The sequence below is a fragment of the Sciurus vulgaris genome, assembly GCF_902686455.1.
Source record: "Sciurus vulgaris genome assembly, chromosome: 17".
NCBI lineage: Eukaryota > Metazoa > Chordata > Mammalia > Rodentia > Sciuridae > Sciurus > Sciurus vulgaris.
The window spans coordinates 41,798,973-41,812,417 of NC_136478.1; the positions used below are offsets into that span (position 1 = coordinate 41,798,973).

A 13,445-nucleotide genomic window follows, 5' to 3' on the forward strand; every position below is an offset into this window, starting at 1 on the left:
CCTCAGTGATATGTGTGAAAACAGGTCCTGCCTGAGTCCTCATCTTCCACATGAGTCATCCGGGTACCCCAGGAAGAGGGTGTGTTTGCCTGTATGCTTTGCTAGAGTTGTTAGTTGGACATCTGCATTGCTTGGATCTTTCTACTATGGATTTGCAGAGTATAAATAACTGGCTGAAAATGAACAGAAACAAATTTGCAAAAAAATAGAAAAAAAAAAAAAACCTAAGAATTTGGAAAGCTGACCAACATGCTTAAAGATGCATGCATGATTCTAAATCTACTTCCTGGCTCATTTGAATTATCAACTTACCTGTAAACAACTTATTATTGGGGCTGGGGTTGTGGCTCAGTGGTAGAGCACTTGCCTAGCATGTGTGAGGCACTGGGCTCAATTCTCAGCACCACATATAAATAAAGGAATGAAAGAAAGGTCTATCAACATCTAAAAATATATTTTTTAAAAAGGAACTTATTATTTTATTTGGTACTGAGAATTGAGCCCAATGGCAGTGGTAGAGAGCCACTGGGTTCAATCCCCAGTCCCCCCACCTGACATAATATTCACAAAATAAAGTTGGGGAATTATGTGAGGAATGGTAAAATGCTTACAGTTTGTAGAAACTGGGTGATCAGGTGGTGGGAGTTCATTACATATTCTTTCTACTTTGGTACATGTTCAAAATTATCATAAAATTTTTAAAAGCAAGCCACCTATTTCTTCAAAGAAAACAATGATCTCTATTTCATCTAGGTCATCAATGTTTCAGAAAAAGAATCTAATGAAGATTAAACTCACAACTGACATCACCTCAAGTTCACTGTGGTATTTAATGTACATGTGCCTCACTTGGCTCTTTGTATATATTTTATTTCCTATTTTCATATTTAACATTTCTCAAAAAGATTTCCAGTCTTTGCCCTTCTCCTTTTTCTTATCTGTATAGGCAAGGGGTATAGCCAATTAAAATAACATGAACTCCTATATTGGCATCCCACTACATCCAAGATGTCATGCTAGATACTACCCCAATCTTTCCAGAAAGAAAGTTCACACTACTTGAATACATTCTTACTCTCAAAAAATCTCCATACAGAAAAGTCAATACTCTCCTATGACCATTATCCCTTGAGTTCTCCTTCCTAGAGTCAATCATAGTTTTCAGTCAGGCACACAACCCCACCTCCCACCCCTTTTCACACCTAAGATGGTGGGGAGGGCAAATGCCATGCACAAAGGTCCAATGGCAGAAGGGACATCACAGAGCTGAGGAAACAAATGAACATCAGAGTGGTTGGAAAACGGTCAGTAGGGGCCAGGCCTAGAAAGCCCTGCCAGCCATGGGGAACCATGGAAAAGATCTAAATCAAAAGGGTATGGGAGGGCTGGGGATATGGCTCAGTTGGTAGAGCGCTTGCCTCGCAAGCACAAGGCCCTGGGTTCAATCCCTAGCACAGCAAAAAAAAAAAAAAAAAAAAAAAAAGGGTATAGGATGCATGAGGGCAGGAGGGGCCACTGTCAGGTTTGTGTTTTGAGAAGACTGCACTTGCTGCTACTATAGTACCAAAACATAGCAGGCACTTCCAGGTACACATACATCTGCTGGCTGAGTGGATAAATGAACAGAATCAAATGGTAGCAGTGGGTTACATGGAGCAGGGAGAAGAAAACCAGGCACAAATGGCATCTGAAACAGGGGAGGAGGGTTCAAGAGCTTAGAAGAGTAAAGGGCCTAGACTAAGACTTGAAGAACGAAACATTTAAGGGGCAGGAGAGAAAGGTATGCCTGCAAAGGAGATAAAGAAGAGATCCCCTAGGAGGCAGGAGGACACAAGGAAGGTGACATGTTACTGAGGCAAGGGAGACATGTACTTGAAGGCAAATGCTACTAAGAAGTCACATAAGATGAATCTAGAAAATCATCTGCTACATTTAACAACACAGAGGTCTCTGGCCTGGTGAGTAATGGAGGGAGAAGCCAGACTAGAGTGGTTGTCAGATGAAGAGAGGCAGATATGTGGAGAGAGGTATCATCAGACAAATCAGATGTTAAAGAGGAGAGAAAGAGAAAGCACCAGTGTTGGGACTAATGACACGTTAACTAACTCAGGCTGACTCCTTACTCCCTGGTGAGTGAGCAAGATCAAGGCCTCAAAGGCGGTTTCAATAGTTAATGACGATGAATCGGACCACTGTCAGGGATTGGTTAACAGTTCCGCGAACATGATCAGCTCGTGCTTGCCATATAGTCTCATGGGACTCTTGCCTGCGTGAACACCCTATGCCTTGCTGACCTTTAAGCTGATTGGTTCCCGCCAAGCCCCCACCCTACATAAAAGCTGTGTGATTTCCTCAATAAATGAGTTCCTGCTGTGACGGGTCTCCCTGACACGTCTGATTGTCCTCCGCACGGAGGGCTGGGAGCCGGTGGTCAGTCGGCCTTACCTATCCCGGTCTGACCTTGTTGGGGAGTGTCCCCTTCCCTTGCCGCTGGTCGAGTAGAGCAAGGGGGCTTAAGACCCCAACACACCAGCAGAAGGGGATTGTGGTAGTCAAAGAACAAAGAGTCTACAAAGAATGTAGGAAAGGGGAATGACGTCTGTGTGCAAGACTTTGGTGGCTTCGACCAAGGAACTGACACCTTGACCAAAGGACTTGAGTCTCTGGTCTTCCTGATAGGAATCTCCCTGGAGTGAGAGTAAGGCACCAGACTATCAAAGCACTAGCTATAGACAGTAATCATCATTAACATTGATGGAAAGCACCAAGATTTAACTTATCTTTATTGTAATCTAAGAGAAACACTCTCAGACTGAGTAGAGGAGGGGTTAGATAATTGATAAGCCTCTCATCACCTGGACATAACAGAGTCAAGGACCAAACCATGGGGCTGGGAGGAGTAGCTCAGTAGTAGACTGCATGTGCAAGGCCCTGGGTTCAATTCCTAGCACCAAAAAAAGAAACAAAAAATCAAATAACCAAATGAATAAAAGTCAGAGTTCCTAATCTATTGTCCACAGATCACTCACCTCGTCCTCCCCAAGGTGTTTGCTGAAGATATAGACCTCTGGGCCTGATCCAGAGCCACTGACTTAGAATTTAGGGTGTGGGGCTTTTCTACAAGTGTCCAAGGGGCATTATGCCCAACTGAACGAAGAACCACTGCAGGAGCTGCATTCCCTCTTGATCCCAATTCGTGCTCCCAATTCATGTTTCCAAGAGTATGGGTTATCACACCTCTCAATTCCAAACCCATCTTTGCAGCAACATTTCCACTCTGCATGCTAAACTCTATCGGTAGAGGGCGCTGGAGAGACACTGGGGGGGAGAAAGAACTTTGCTTTCCCCTTCCACATTTTCTCTCTCTTTCTTTTTTTTCTTTTTTTTTGGTACTGAGGATTGAACTCAGGGGCACTGGACCACTAAGCCACATTCCCAGCCCTATTTTGTATTTTATTTAGAGATAGGGTCTCAGTGAGTTGCTTAGGGCCTCGCTTTTTGCTGAGGTTGGCTTTGAACTCAGCCTCTGGAGCTGCTGGGATTATAGGTGTGCACCACAATGCCCAGCTTCTCTCTCTATCTCTCTTTTTTTTTGGTTCTAATTAGTTATACATGACAGTAGAATGCATGTATTTTTCTTTCTTTTTTTGTTTTAGGTGGCCAGCAAACTGCAGCACCTCTCCATGGGTGGTTCCATCCCAGAAAGCAGTATCTTAAACATTTTTACCCGCAGGCCACAGACACATCCTCTTCAACAAGGCCTGAATCTCAGCTCTGAGTGAGGCTTCTTCCTCAGAGGCTCTGCGTCAACCCCAATGAGAGTGGCTGCTCCTCTACTTGTTAGTCCTGCATTCTGGATCATTCTCTTTTGCCCTTAGCAGGCAATCCTTTTAATCATTCTTTAATCTTTCCTTGTTGAAATCATTGTGTGGAGAATGGGAAGTTATACTCCATTATGTACAATATGTCAAAATACATTCTATTGTCATGTGTAACTAAAAAAAAAAAAAACATAAAAAATAAAAAAGAAAGAAATAGTTGTGTGGGTTCTGTCTCCTGGTTGGATCCTGACTGATGTGTGATGTGTCAGGAAACAAAGCAAGTGTTAGAAAAGGGAGGAGACACACATGCATGTGCACAGGAAGACACTCAGGGTGTGTGGTGAGATAAAGGCAGGTAACAAGATGGTGTGTATTTCATATACATACACATACTAACATGTTAAAAATAATTATCTAGGGGAGGACACTTATGTATGATTAGCTTTACACATTTCTGTATTTTGTTTGCTTTTTTTTCAAAGTGAGAAAATATTGCTTCTATTAACAAAAAAATACACACCTTTTACATGAATAATTTTATGAATCAATTAACTGGAGGTGCTGGAACTTGAACCCAGAGTCCCATGCACTCTACCACTGAGCTATGCCCTCAGCCAAACTTACTAATATTAATATTTTTAAATACGCCAACTAACCAACAGGAGTTTTCTGGCCCAAGTATTACTAGGCTGGCATTCTATTTTCTAACCAGGCACCTTATAAATTGATTTATATAAAAATGTCCCAGAGTCCAAGCAACTCCACTTGATAAAGCAGTTACTGGCTGTCCACTGTATACCAGGATCTTTCTCACTTCCACCTCTTAGGGAACAATATCCTTAACTTTGCTATAATGCACTGAGTTCTCTCACTGTGTCAATCAATCAATAAGTAAATACAGTAGATGCAGAGTTCCAGAATTGTATCGGAAACACACCCACATACTCATGAGTCCAAAAACCTTCACTGATGGCCCACTGCAGCTACGGCGTGCTCCAGTCCTGGGGCTAGTGTGGAGAATCAGACAGGTGGCCTCACCTGTTCATTCCAGGAAACAGAGAAAGGAGCATTGTGGGATGTCACAGTCTGAGTTCAAACTCTCTGCCCCATGTATCCTCTCACAACCCACAGAACAGCCGACTGGGGCTCCAAAGCACCTAACACCCAGGCAGTGACTGGGTGGAATAACTTAGGTGCAGTAAAAATAAATTTCAAGTATATTCCTAGTTAAAAAAGATCATGGCCCACAGAATGGAAGTGCAATGGCACCAATACCAGTGACCAATATTTCTTACCACAAAGCGCTTGTTTATGTATTTATTTACTTTACCTTTTTGTTGTATATGCTGTGGTGTAAGAGGTGAGGGATCTGGAAACCCATCTTGCTCAGAAATACTACCATCATCTTCACTGTCCACTTTGTGTGACAATGGTACCTTTTTGTTGCAAAAGACATAGAGGCAAACATATGTAAGAGTTGACTGTACAAAATGTCCTCCTAACAGACTCAAAGGCTTTATTCCATACCTTTCCCACCGCTGTCCCCTTCTCTGAACAACGAAGCTGCTTTTCTTAGTGAGACTGAAAGGGTTATACCTGGTGGGGCAGATAGAACCTCTAAGCCCTCAGGAAAAGTCTGGGTGGCAAAGGTAATGCCATCCAAATGATGCTCAGGCCATGAAGAGTTTCACATGCTGCCTGAGGGCACCTTCCCTTCTTCCTTCCTGTCAGGGACCAACTCAGGAAAGGGACTGCCTCTGGCCTGCTTTGCAATGCACCCAATACCACTGTACCCAGTACTGACACTTTGTTATTAATTTCTATGTGGGACAGGGGCAGTTGAGCTGCCTGGGAAAACCCGCCCCCAGGTAACTGTTTAGGATTGAGGTCCACTAAGTTCGCAGATCCAATGTCATTTCCTGATGAAATGGAACCCTCCCCTCTACTAACACTTGTATAGGTATCATGAATGGTGGCAGGGCCACAGAGTTGTCCCTTGGAGACCTATAGGCCAGAAATGGGGCTGTCTGTGGAGGAGACATTTCCAGGGCTCTAGGGGACATTGGACAGAGGCTATCCAAGAGGAAAAGCAGTGAAGCACATCCTGTAGGATAAACTTTGATCAGTACTCTCCAAGTCTGCTCCCCTGATTCTTCAGTAAAATCTTGGCTGTGATCAGCTTGGCTTAGTAGTGCTGTGCTGCAGGTATTAGGAGATGCCCCTGAGGCTGGACGAGAGGTGGTGGCAACCTTCAGCAAGATGCCCCTATGAGCGGCATTTCAGAACCAAGAACCAAAGCCACTAAGTCCACAGACTCTGTGCACATGGATCCAAAGTGATGGGCTCAGGGGGAGGGGCAGACAGGTCTTCAAAAAAGAAATGACCTCTTAGTTTTTATCCCCTAGTAACAAACTGCCTTGTTCACCCCCCACCCCCCTCCCCCCGTCAAGGATATACTGTCACCCACTTAATTATCAAGGAAATGTGAAATTATAAGAGCACTCAAAGAGCATCATAAATCTTTTTTTTTTTTTTTTTTTTTTTTTTTTTTTGCGGTGCTGGGGTTCGAACCCAGGGCCCTGTACTTGCAAGGCAAGCACTTTACCAACTGGGCTATCTCCCTAGCCCCAGAGCATCATAAAGAGAGCGTACTAGGTAAACTGGCAGTATCAACTAGTACTATGGCCAATCAAACACAAGTCTGTGATCATACATACACCATTCCTCAATGTGTACCTGCTGGAAGAACAGACGTGGACGTGCATCGAAGGACACTTTGATAATGTTCATAACAGCACTACTTCAAAGAGCCAAAGCTGGAAACAACCAAGTGTCCATCATTGGTACAATAAATAAGTAATTGAATGGCATGGATGTATAATGGAATATTACATAAAAATGAACCATCTATAGCTACATATGACAACTGAAGACTCTCCAAGACAAAGAATACAAACTACAGGATTAAATTCATATAACTTGTAAAACAGGATAAATTAAACACACTTTTTTTGGTGCTGAGGCAGAGAAACTGGGACTTGAATTCAGGTCTCTGAATGCCCAGGGCATTGCTGTGCCCACTGGGCTCTACATTCCCCTGAACTGACCACAAATTAATGTGCCCACTTTCCCTCCAGCCTTATTCTTGGGTAACACCAACAAGAAAAGAACAGAGAATGAGACTTCCCCTTGTTAGGCCACTTCTGAGAAGGTGCATAATTCACATGAAGATGTTGGCCTAAAACACAGAGAGGTATGAGATACATGCTTAGACCCAAATTGCCTGATTTGGGGTTGGTCTATTTCCTTATCTTAGTAGCTTTAGAGGAAGCATGAATAACACCATAAACAGAACAAAATTATTAATTATTTACCTCAGATTACAGGAAACATATAGAAGGCAGTTTTATAAAGTTGCCCTTACAGACAATATCATCTTTAAGGTTAGTAGCATCTAATGATAAAGTAAGCAGTTTATATGCCCCACATATCTACTTTTTAAGGGTGTGTGTGTTTGTGTGTGTGTACACACACACTATACAGTGATACATATATACATAGTGTATAAATTTTTATATGTATATTTGTATGTAAATGTATAAATAATATATATACGTATGAAATTTTTACATAGCATATAAATACACTATATAGTGAGATATATATATATATATATATATATTGAATATGTATATCTATGTATGTGGGTTTATTTGTTTATTTTTGTGTTGCTAGGGCTGGAACCCAGGCCTTCACATATGCTTAAAAATACAGTCTACCACTGAGCTCCATCCCCAACCCAAGGAAATATATTTTCATCATATTATAAATTCAGAAATACTTGGTTAGTTCCAAAAAGTTTCATGGTGGAGAAGTATTCCTGATAAGCATGAAGACTACAAATACAAAATTTTCTTTTTTTAAGAACATTTTCACAATGCCTTTATTTATTTTTCTGTGGTGCTAAGGATCGAACCCAGCACTGAGCTACAACTCCAGCCCCTACAAATACAAATCTGAACCGTAAACAGATTGATCACCCTGTGCCTCTGCCACAGGTGGGTTAAGTGACCACGGGTAAGTCATTTATCCTGTTTCTTTACAAACTTACCCTCAGGGATGTGAAATAATAAGATGGTACATGTAAAAATAAACAAACAAACCAAGATGGTACATGTAAACTGCCTTGCAAATATCAAAAGCTCGGGAAAGGTCAACATAACCTCCTCCCTACCTCACCTTCCTCAGAAACAAAACTAACAAATCTGTGGCAAACTGAAATCCCTTTCTAGTTTAAGGCACCTTTCATTGCTGGTGTGCAGGTTATGATGAGACCTTTCGATGGCCATCACTTAGTCAAACTCTAGGTCCTGTGTTGTACAGGGGAGAGCCTTCCTGTTGGCTGGGACATATAGGAACATGGAGACCAGTACACACACACACACACACACACACACACACACACACACACACACACTGCTGGTAGGAAGGTGAAATAGAGAAGCTACTTTTAGGACAATTTGGCAATATCTAAATTGGCAATATCTAAGGTAATGCAGCAGACACAGGTACATATATCAGAACCGTGCATGGAAACGGCCTAAGTATTCATCCATAAATGAGTAAATAGACAAGTCGACAGGGCTCAGTCCCAAAACTGCAATGAAATAAAAAAGCAAAGTGGTGGAAAGATTGGTTCTGTAAGATGACCTTAGATCATTTAAAAATATAGCACTATAGTTGTTCACTTGCACTTAATTGTGGTAAAAGAATAAAAACACAGACTTCTAGAATGTACTCCAAATCCAAGAGATGGGGTTCCAGGAAGGGAGTGGAGGTTGAAGAATTTCAACCCTGACTATATAGCCTTTTATTTCTTTTATCCAAAGAAAAGAAAAGAAAAAACCAGGTAGGTGTGTTAGTACACACCTATAATCCCAGCAATTCGTGGGATACTGAGGCAGGAGATGTGTAGTTCTAGGCCAGCCTCAGCAATGTAGGGAGACCTGTCTCAAAATAAAAAATAAAAAGAGCTGGGGATGTGGCATCAGTGTTAAATCACTCCTGGATTCAATCCCTAGTACAAAAAAAATTGGGGGTGTTAAAAGGCATGACTCAGTGGTAGAGTGTATGCTTAGCGTATACAAGGCCCTGAATTTGATCCCCAGCACCAACAAACAAAACAACCTGAGGGGGAAAAATGGTAATATTTGTTCAATCTGGAGAATGGAAACACTAATGTGTTACATTATTTTCTACTTATCAAATTTTAAAAATAAATTTTCTTACTATACACATGGGTCCTAAAGTCACCATAATAGTCTTGTCTAAAAATATATAATATTTGTCCTTTGAATTAGGCTGCATAAGTCAATATAACCTCTTTCTTCTAAGGAAGATGTGGTGGCAAACTTTGCTTTTGGAGTAGTTAAGTGATACAACTTTGTAACATCAAGTATGAAAAAAGCAGCCAGAAAATGTGCAATAAAGAGCAATGGACTTAGTCAGGTGTGGTGGCCCATGCCTATGATCCCAGCAGCTCAGGATGCTGAGACAGGAGGATCATGAATACAAAGCCAGCCTCAGCAAAAAAGTGAGGTGGCACTAAGTAATTCATTGAGACCCTGTCTCCAAATAAAATACAAAATGGGGCTGGGGATGTGGCTCACTGACCCCGAGTTCAATCCTTGGTATCTGTTAAAAAAAAAAAAAGAGCAATGGACTTCATCTAAGTCTTATAGAACCCTGCACTGTCACCAGCTTGGGGCTCTGAACAGCATCTGCAGGTTACAGCAATATTCACTATACAGAAATCTAATTCTGCATATTAAACTCTACATATGTTGGAAAGTGATAGCTAGTTCATGAAATACTCACATAAGGACTCATTGAAGTAAGTTTTCTAAGCCCATTTAGAATGTGTGTTGATATAGTGGAAGATAACTAACATATCCAATGTAAATGTAGCTTGATGCTGTGAGTCTGTGTGTGTAGTCACTATGAATATGTGCCGTTAGTGATGGTAAAAAAGAAAAAAGGAAAAAGATCGTGGTGCTCTCTAGCCAGTAAAGAAAGGGCACTATTCATTTTCCAAAACCCTGGGAGCACAGTTTAAAACTCAGGATTAGATGTGTGAGGCCCTGGATTCAATCCCCAGTACTGCAAAAAACAAATATAAATCGGGATTATTATAGCAGCTGGTCCTTTCAACTACACTGTACTTTGTTCTCCCCCGTGTGAGACAGGGAAACGAACAGAACTCCTCACAGAGTTAGTGGTAGGTCATCTAAGAAAAACGCCTAGAGAGTGGTCACCACACATGGTAAGTAAACAGCAAGGAACGTCACTACTGTTGAGAATCATGACAATGTTCCTCTCATTGAGTGTGACTCTGAAGAAAGGCTGCAATGTACACAGTGATAATGAGAAAAGTGGCAGGAGAATTAGCTTTTGGGGTCAGAGGAAAGAGTGGAATTACTAGCTTCTGATAGAAATCTACATTAAGAATGGGAAGATGTTTGTCTTTGAATGACTTGACTTTGAAAGGTAAAGGAAAGAGGTTTAAATTTTAGCCAACCCAGATAGAAATAAGGCTGGACACATTAAAAAAATAAAAGCCCCAGAGCAATCAAATGCAGAATAAAGAAAATGATTACACAAACTTTGGAATATGGAAATCACCTGTTTTTTGTGTGACGTAGCATACACAGCATCACTATGACCTCCCTCTTCTTTCCTGGTACTGCCATTGCCCACCTCCTTGCTGTTGGATGACACCTGCATTTCAGTGTCCTCTTCATCCCCATAGCCCAGTGTTGCAAAGGATGGTAAAGAAGGTCTTCTTCCCATCTCACTCTGCCAACTTGGTCTGTATTAGAACATTGAACAGTAAAATAAACAAGCACTTCACCCTTGACATCAAAATATACATGTTAAATGCACTGCTTCCAAGTCCCCACCGGAGAAGTATTTTAATACATCCCAAAACATGAAGAAGCATAAAGATTAAATCATCCACTAGTCCATCCCTTTATATACTCTTAGTATTTATCTTTTTTCTATTTTATAGTTATCACTGCATACATATATAATTTGCCTTATTATCAGAAATATTAGCAGTCAAATATTTTGTTTTGTTTTGTTTTTTGGTACTGGGGATTAAACCCAAGGGTGCTCTATCACTGAGCTACATCCCTACCCCTTTTTTTTTTTATCTTGAGTCAGGGCCTCACTAAGTTGCTCAGGCTAGCCTTAAATTTGTGATACTCCTGCCTCAGTTTCCCAAGTCACTGATTACCAGCAGGCACCACCATACCTGGTTAACAGTTAACATTTTAAAAGACAGGAATAAGGCTGGGGTTATGCATGTGTTCAGCATATATAACACCCTGAGTTCGATTCCCAAAGCATATGCGCGCGTGTGCGCACACACACACACACACACACACAAAGAATCAGATATCCCAGTTTAGTCAGTAATTCCCCTGCTTCGGGGGGCTTTATTTTTTCCTTTGATTATCACTGTTATAAATAACTCCATAATGAACATATATGTGCAAATAATCTTCTATTTTAAGGATTAGTACTAGAAAACAAACCACTGTATGATAAGTTGCTCTGTGTCTAATGGTACAGTACAAAAATCATTTCACAAAACATTTTCTTAATCTCTACATGAGTAGTAGTTTTTTAGATTTGCCGAAACAATTTAAATGTCATTCTCTAATTACACATTTCTTACCGAGAATGAACATTTTCCATAAATTTGTGTTTGAGTCATAATTCTTCTATTATGAATTATCTACTTAAGTCCATTGGTTTCCTTCTAGTATGTTCAATCCAGTTTGAAGTTAACTTTTCAACCTAGGAAAATTAAAATCCTGTCTTCTTTCTTGTTGTAAGTATTTTCCCCATTTTATAGTTTTATTTACTTATATATTTAGTTATTTAATGTGGTGCTAAGGATTGAATCTAGTGCCTCACAAGAGCTAGGCAAGCTCTCTACAACTGAGCTACAATCCCAGCCCCTGGAGCTGCTTTTATTAAAGCCTTGATATGCTTGTAAACTCAAGGTTCACCTCAGGCCTTCAAGACACCTCTCAGATACTGAGTCCAGTTCTATGTTCAATACTTTAGTGGTATGTTTTGAAATACAATGGGGCTTATCCAGTCCTTCCCCTGGGCTAGTATTCTTCCTTTCTAGATTTCTGTGGATGGTGTTATGTGCTTATTCTTTCCAATTAATTTTAGAACTAAATTTTGCCTTTAATTCTTATTTGGCCAAGTACAATTTTTACTAGGAGAAACTGGCTGTATTTAAACATCTCAAAAAGTCAAGATTCAAATGTAAAAATAAAACACAACCTAGAAGTAAATAAGTATTTATATTTATATAATGCTGTAGTGGAAAAGATCTTTGTAAATATAACCATAATGACAGAAACTAAAAATGGGAAAATGGATAGAATTTGCTACATTAAATTTATATATTTACGTATATATATATATATAAACAGGCTAGGGGTATAGCTCAGTGATAAAGTATGTGCTTAGTATGAGCAAGGTCCTGGATTTGATTCCCAGCACCAAAAAAAAAAAAAAAAAAAAAAAAAAAAAAAAATGTATATATATGGCAGTTAAAATGGCAAATTTAACCTGGGCACAATGACACATGCCTATAATCCCAGTGACTCAGGAGGCTAAGGCAGAAGGATATCAAGTTCAAGGCTAGCCTCAGCAATTTAGTAAGGCCCTAAGCAACTTGGGGAGACCCTGTCTCAAAACAAAAAAAAAAATAAAATAAAAGGGAATGGAGATATAGCTCTGGCAAAATACCCCAGAATTTAATCCCAGTACCAAAAAAAAAAAAAAAAAAAAAGATTTTTTTTTCATATCCTCACTCTCACCCATGAGCCCTAAAAGCCAATCAGTGTCTTCGGTGCTCCTCGGGCACATTCCAAACTTCTGAACAGGATACCAAAGGCCACTCCAGCCTGGCCTCTGCCACTCATTGCCCCCTACACCAAAGCCCTCACAGACACAAACATCTGCCTTCAATTGCTGCCATATCTCTACTCCCTGTTCCTAGTTAATTCCTATATGTCCCCAAGTGCTCCCCTCAACCCTCTCTTCCTTCAGAGGAAACCTTCCTGACAACTAAGCCCTGTGTCAGCTCAAACCCAGCTGATGCAATAAAGGAAAGTTGTTAACAGAGAAACAAGGCAAAATTTGCTGAGTGCTCGGAGGAGAGATTCTGGAGAAGTAATGAGGGAACTCTCCCTATTTAGGTTGTAGCACAGAGACTCCTACTCAGGGCTAAAAGTCAACACTAAATTCACTGGTTCTGTGTTGCCATTAAAATGACCAGTGCTGGGGCTGGGGAGATAGCTCAGTCGGTAGAGTGCTTGCCTTGTAAGCATAAGGCCCTGGGTTCAATCCCCAGCACAAAAAAAAAAAACACCAAAAAACAAACCCAAAAAAAAAAAAAAAAAAATGACCAGTGCTTTTACAAGTTAACATTTAAGGATGCACTCTGGAGAAAATTCTGATTCAAAAGCAATTAATGTCTCTGGACAGTGTCCCATTGACACTAAGGATGAGAACCTGATGACTAAGACTCATAAA

General features: G+C 40.6%; 1 protein-coding gene across 3 annotated transcripts in view; it reads right to left on the bottom strand.

Moving 5' to 3' along the window:
- CEP89 (centrosomal protein 89) overlaps positions 1–13,445 on the bottom strand; it is a 56,177-nt gene that overhangs the window by 32,096 nt on the left and 10,636 nt on the right. For all 3 annotated transcript variants that reach the window (XM_079119904.1, XM_079119903.1, XM_079119902.1), the window contains exons 4-5: positions 10,503–10,689; positions 5,152–5,257 (exon numbers count right to left, since the gene is read on the bottom strand). In XM_079119904.1, coding sequence (XP_078976030.1) covers positions 5,152–5,257; positions 10,503–10,689 — 293 coding nt within the window. The remainder of the gene's footprint in view (positions 1–5,151; positions 5,258–10,502; positions 10,690–13,445) is intronic.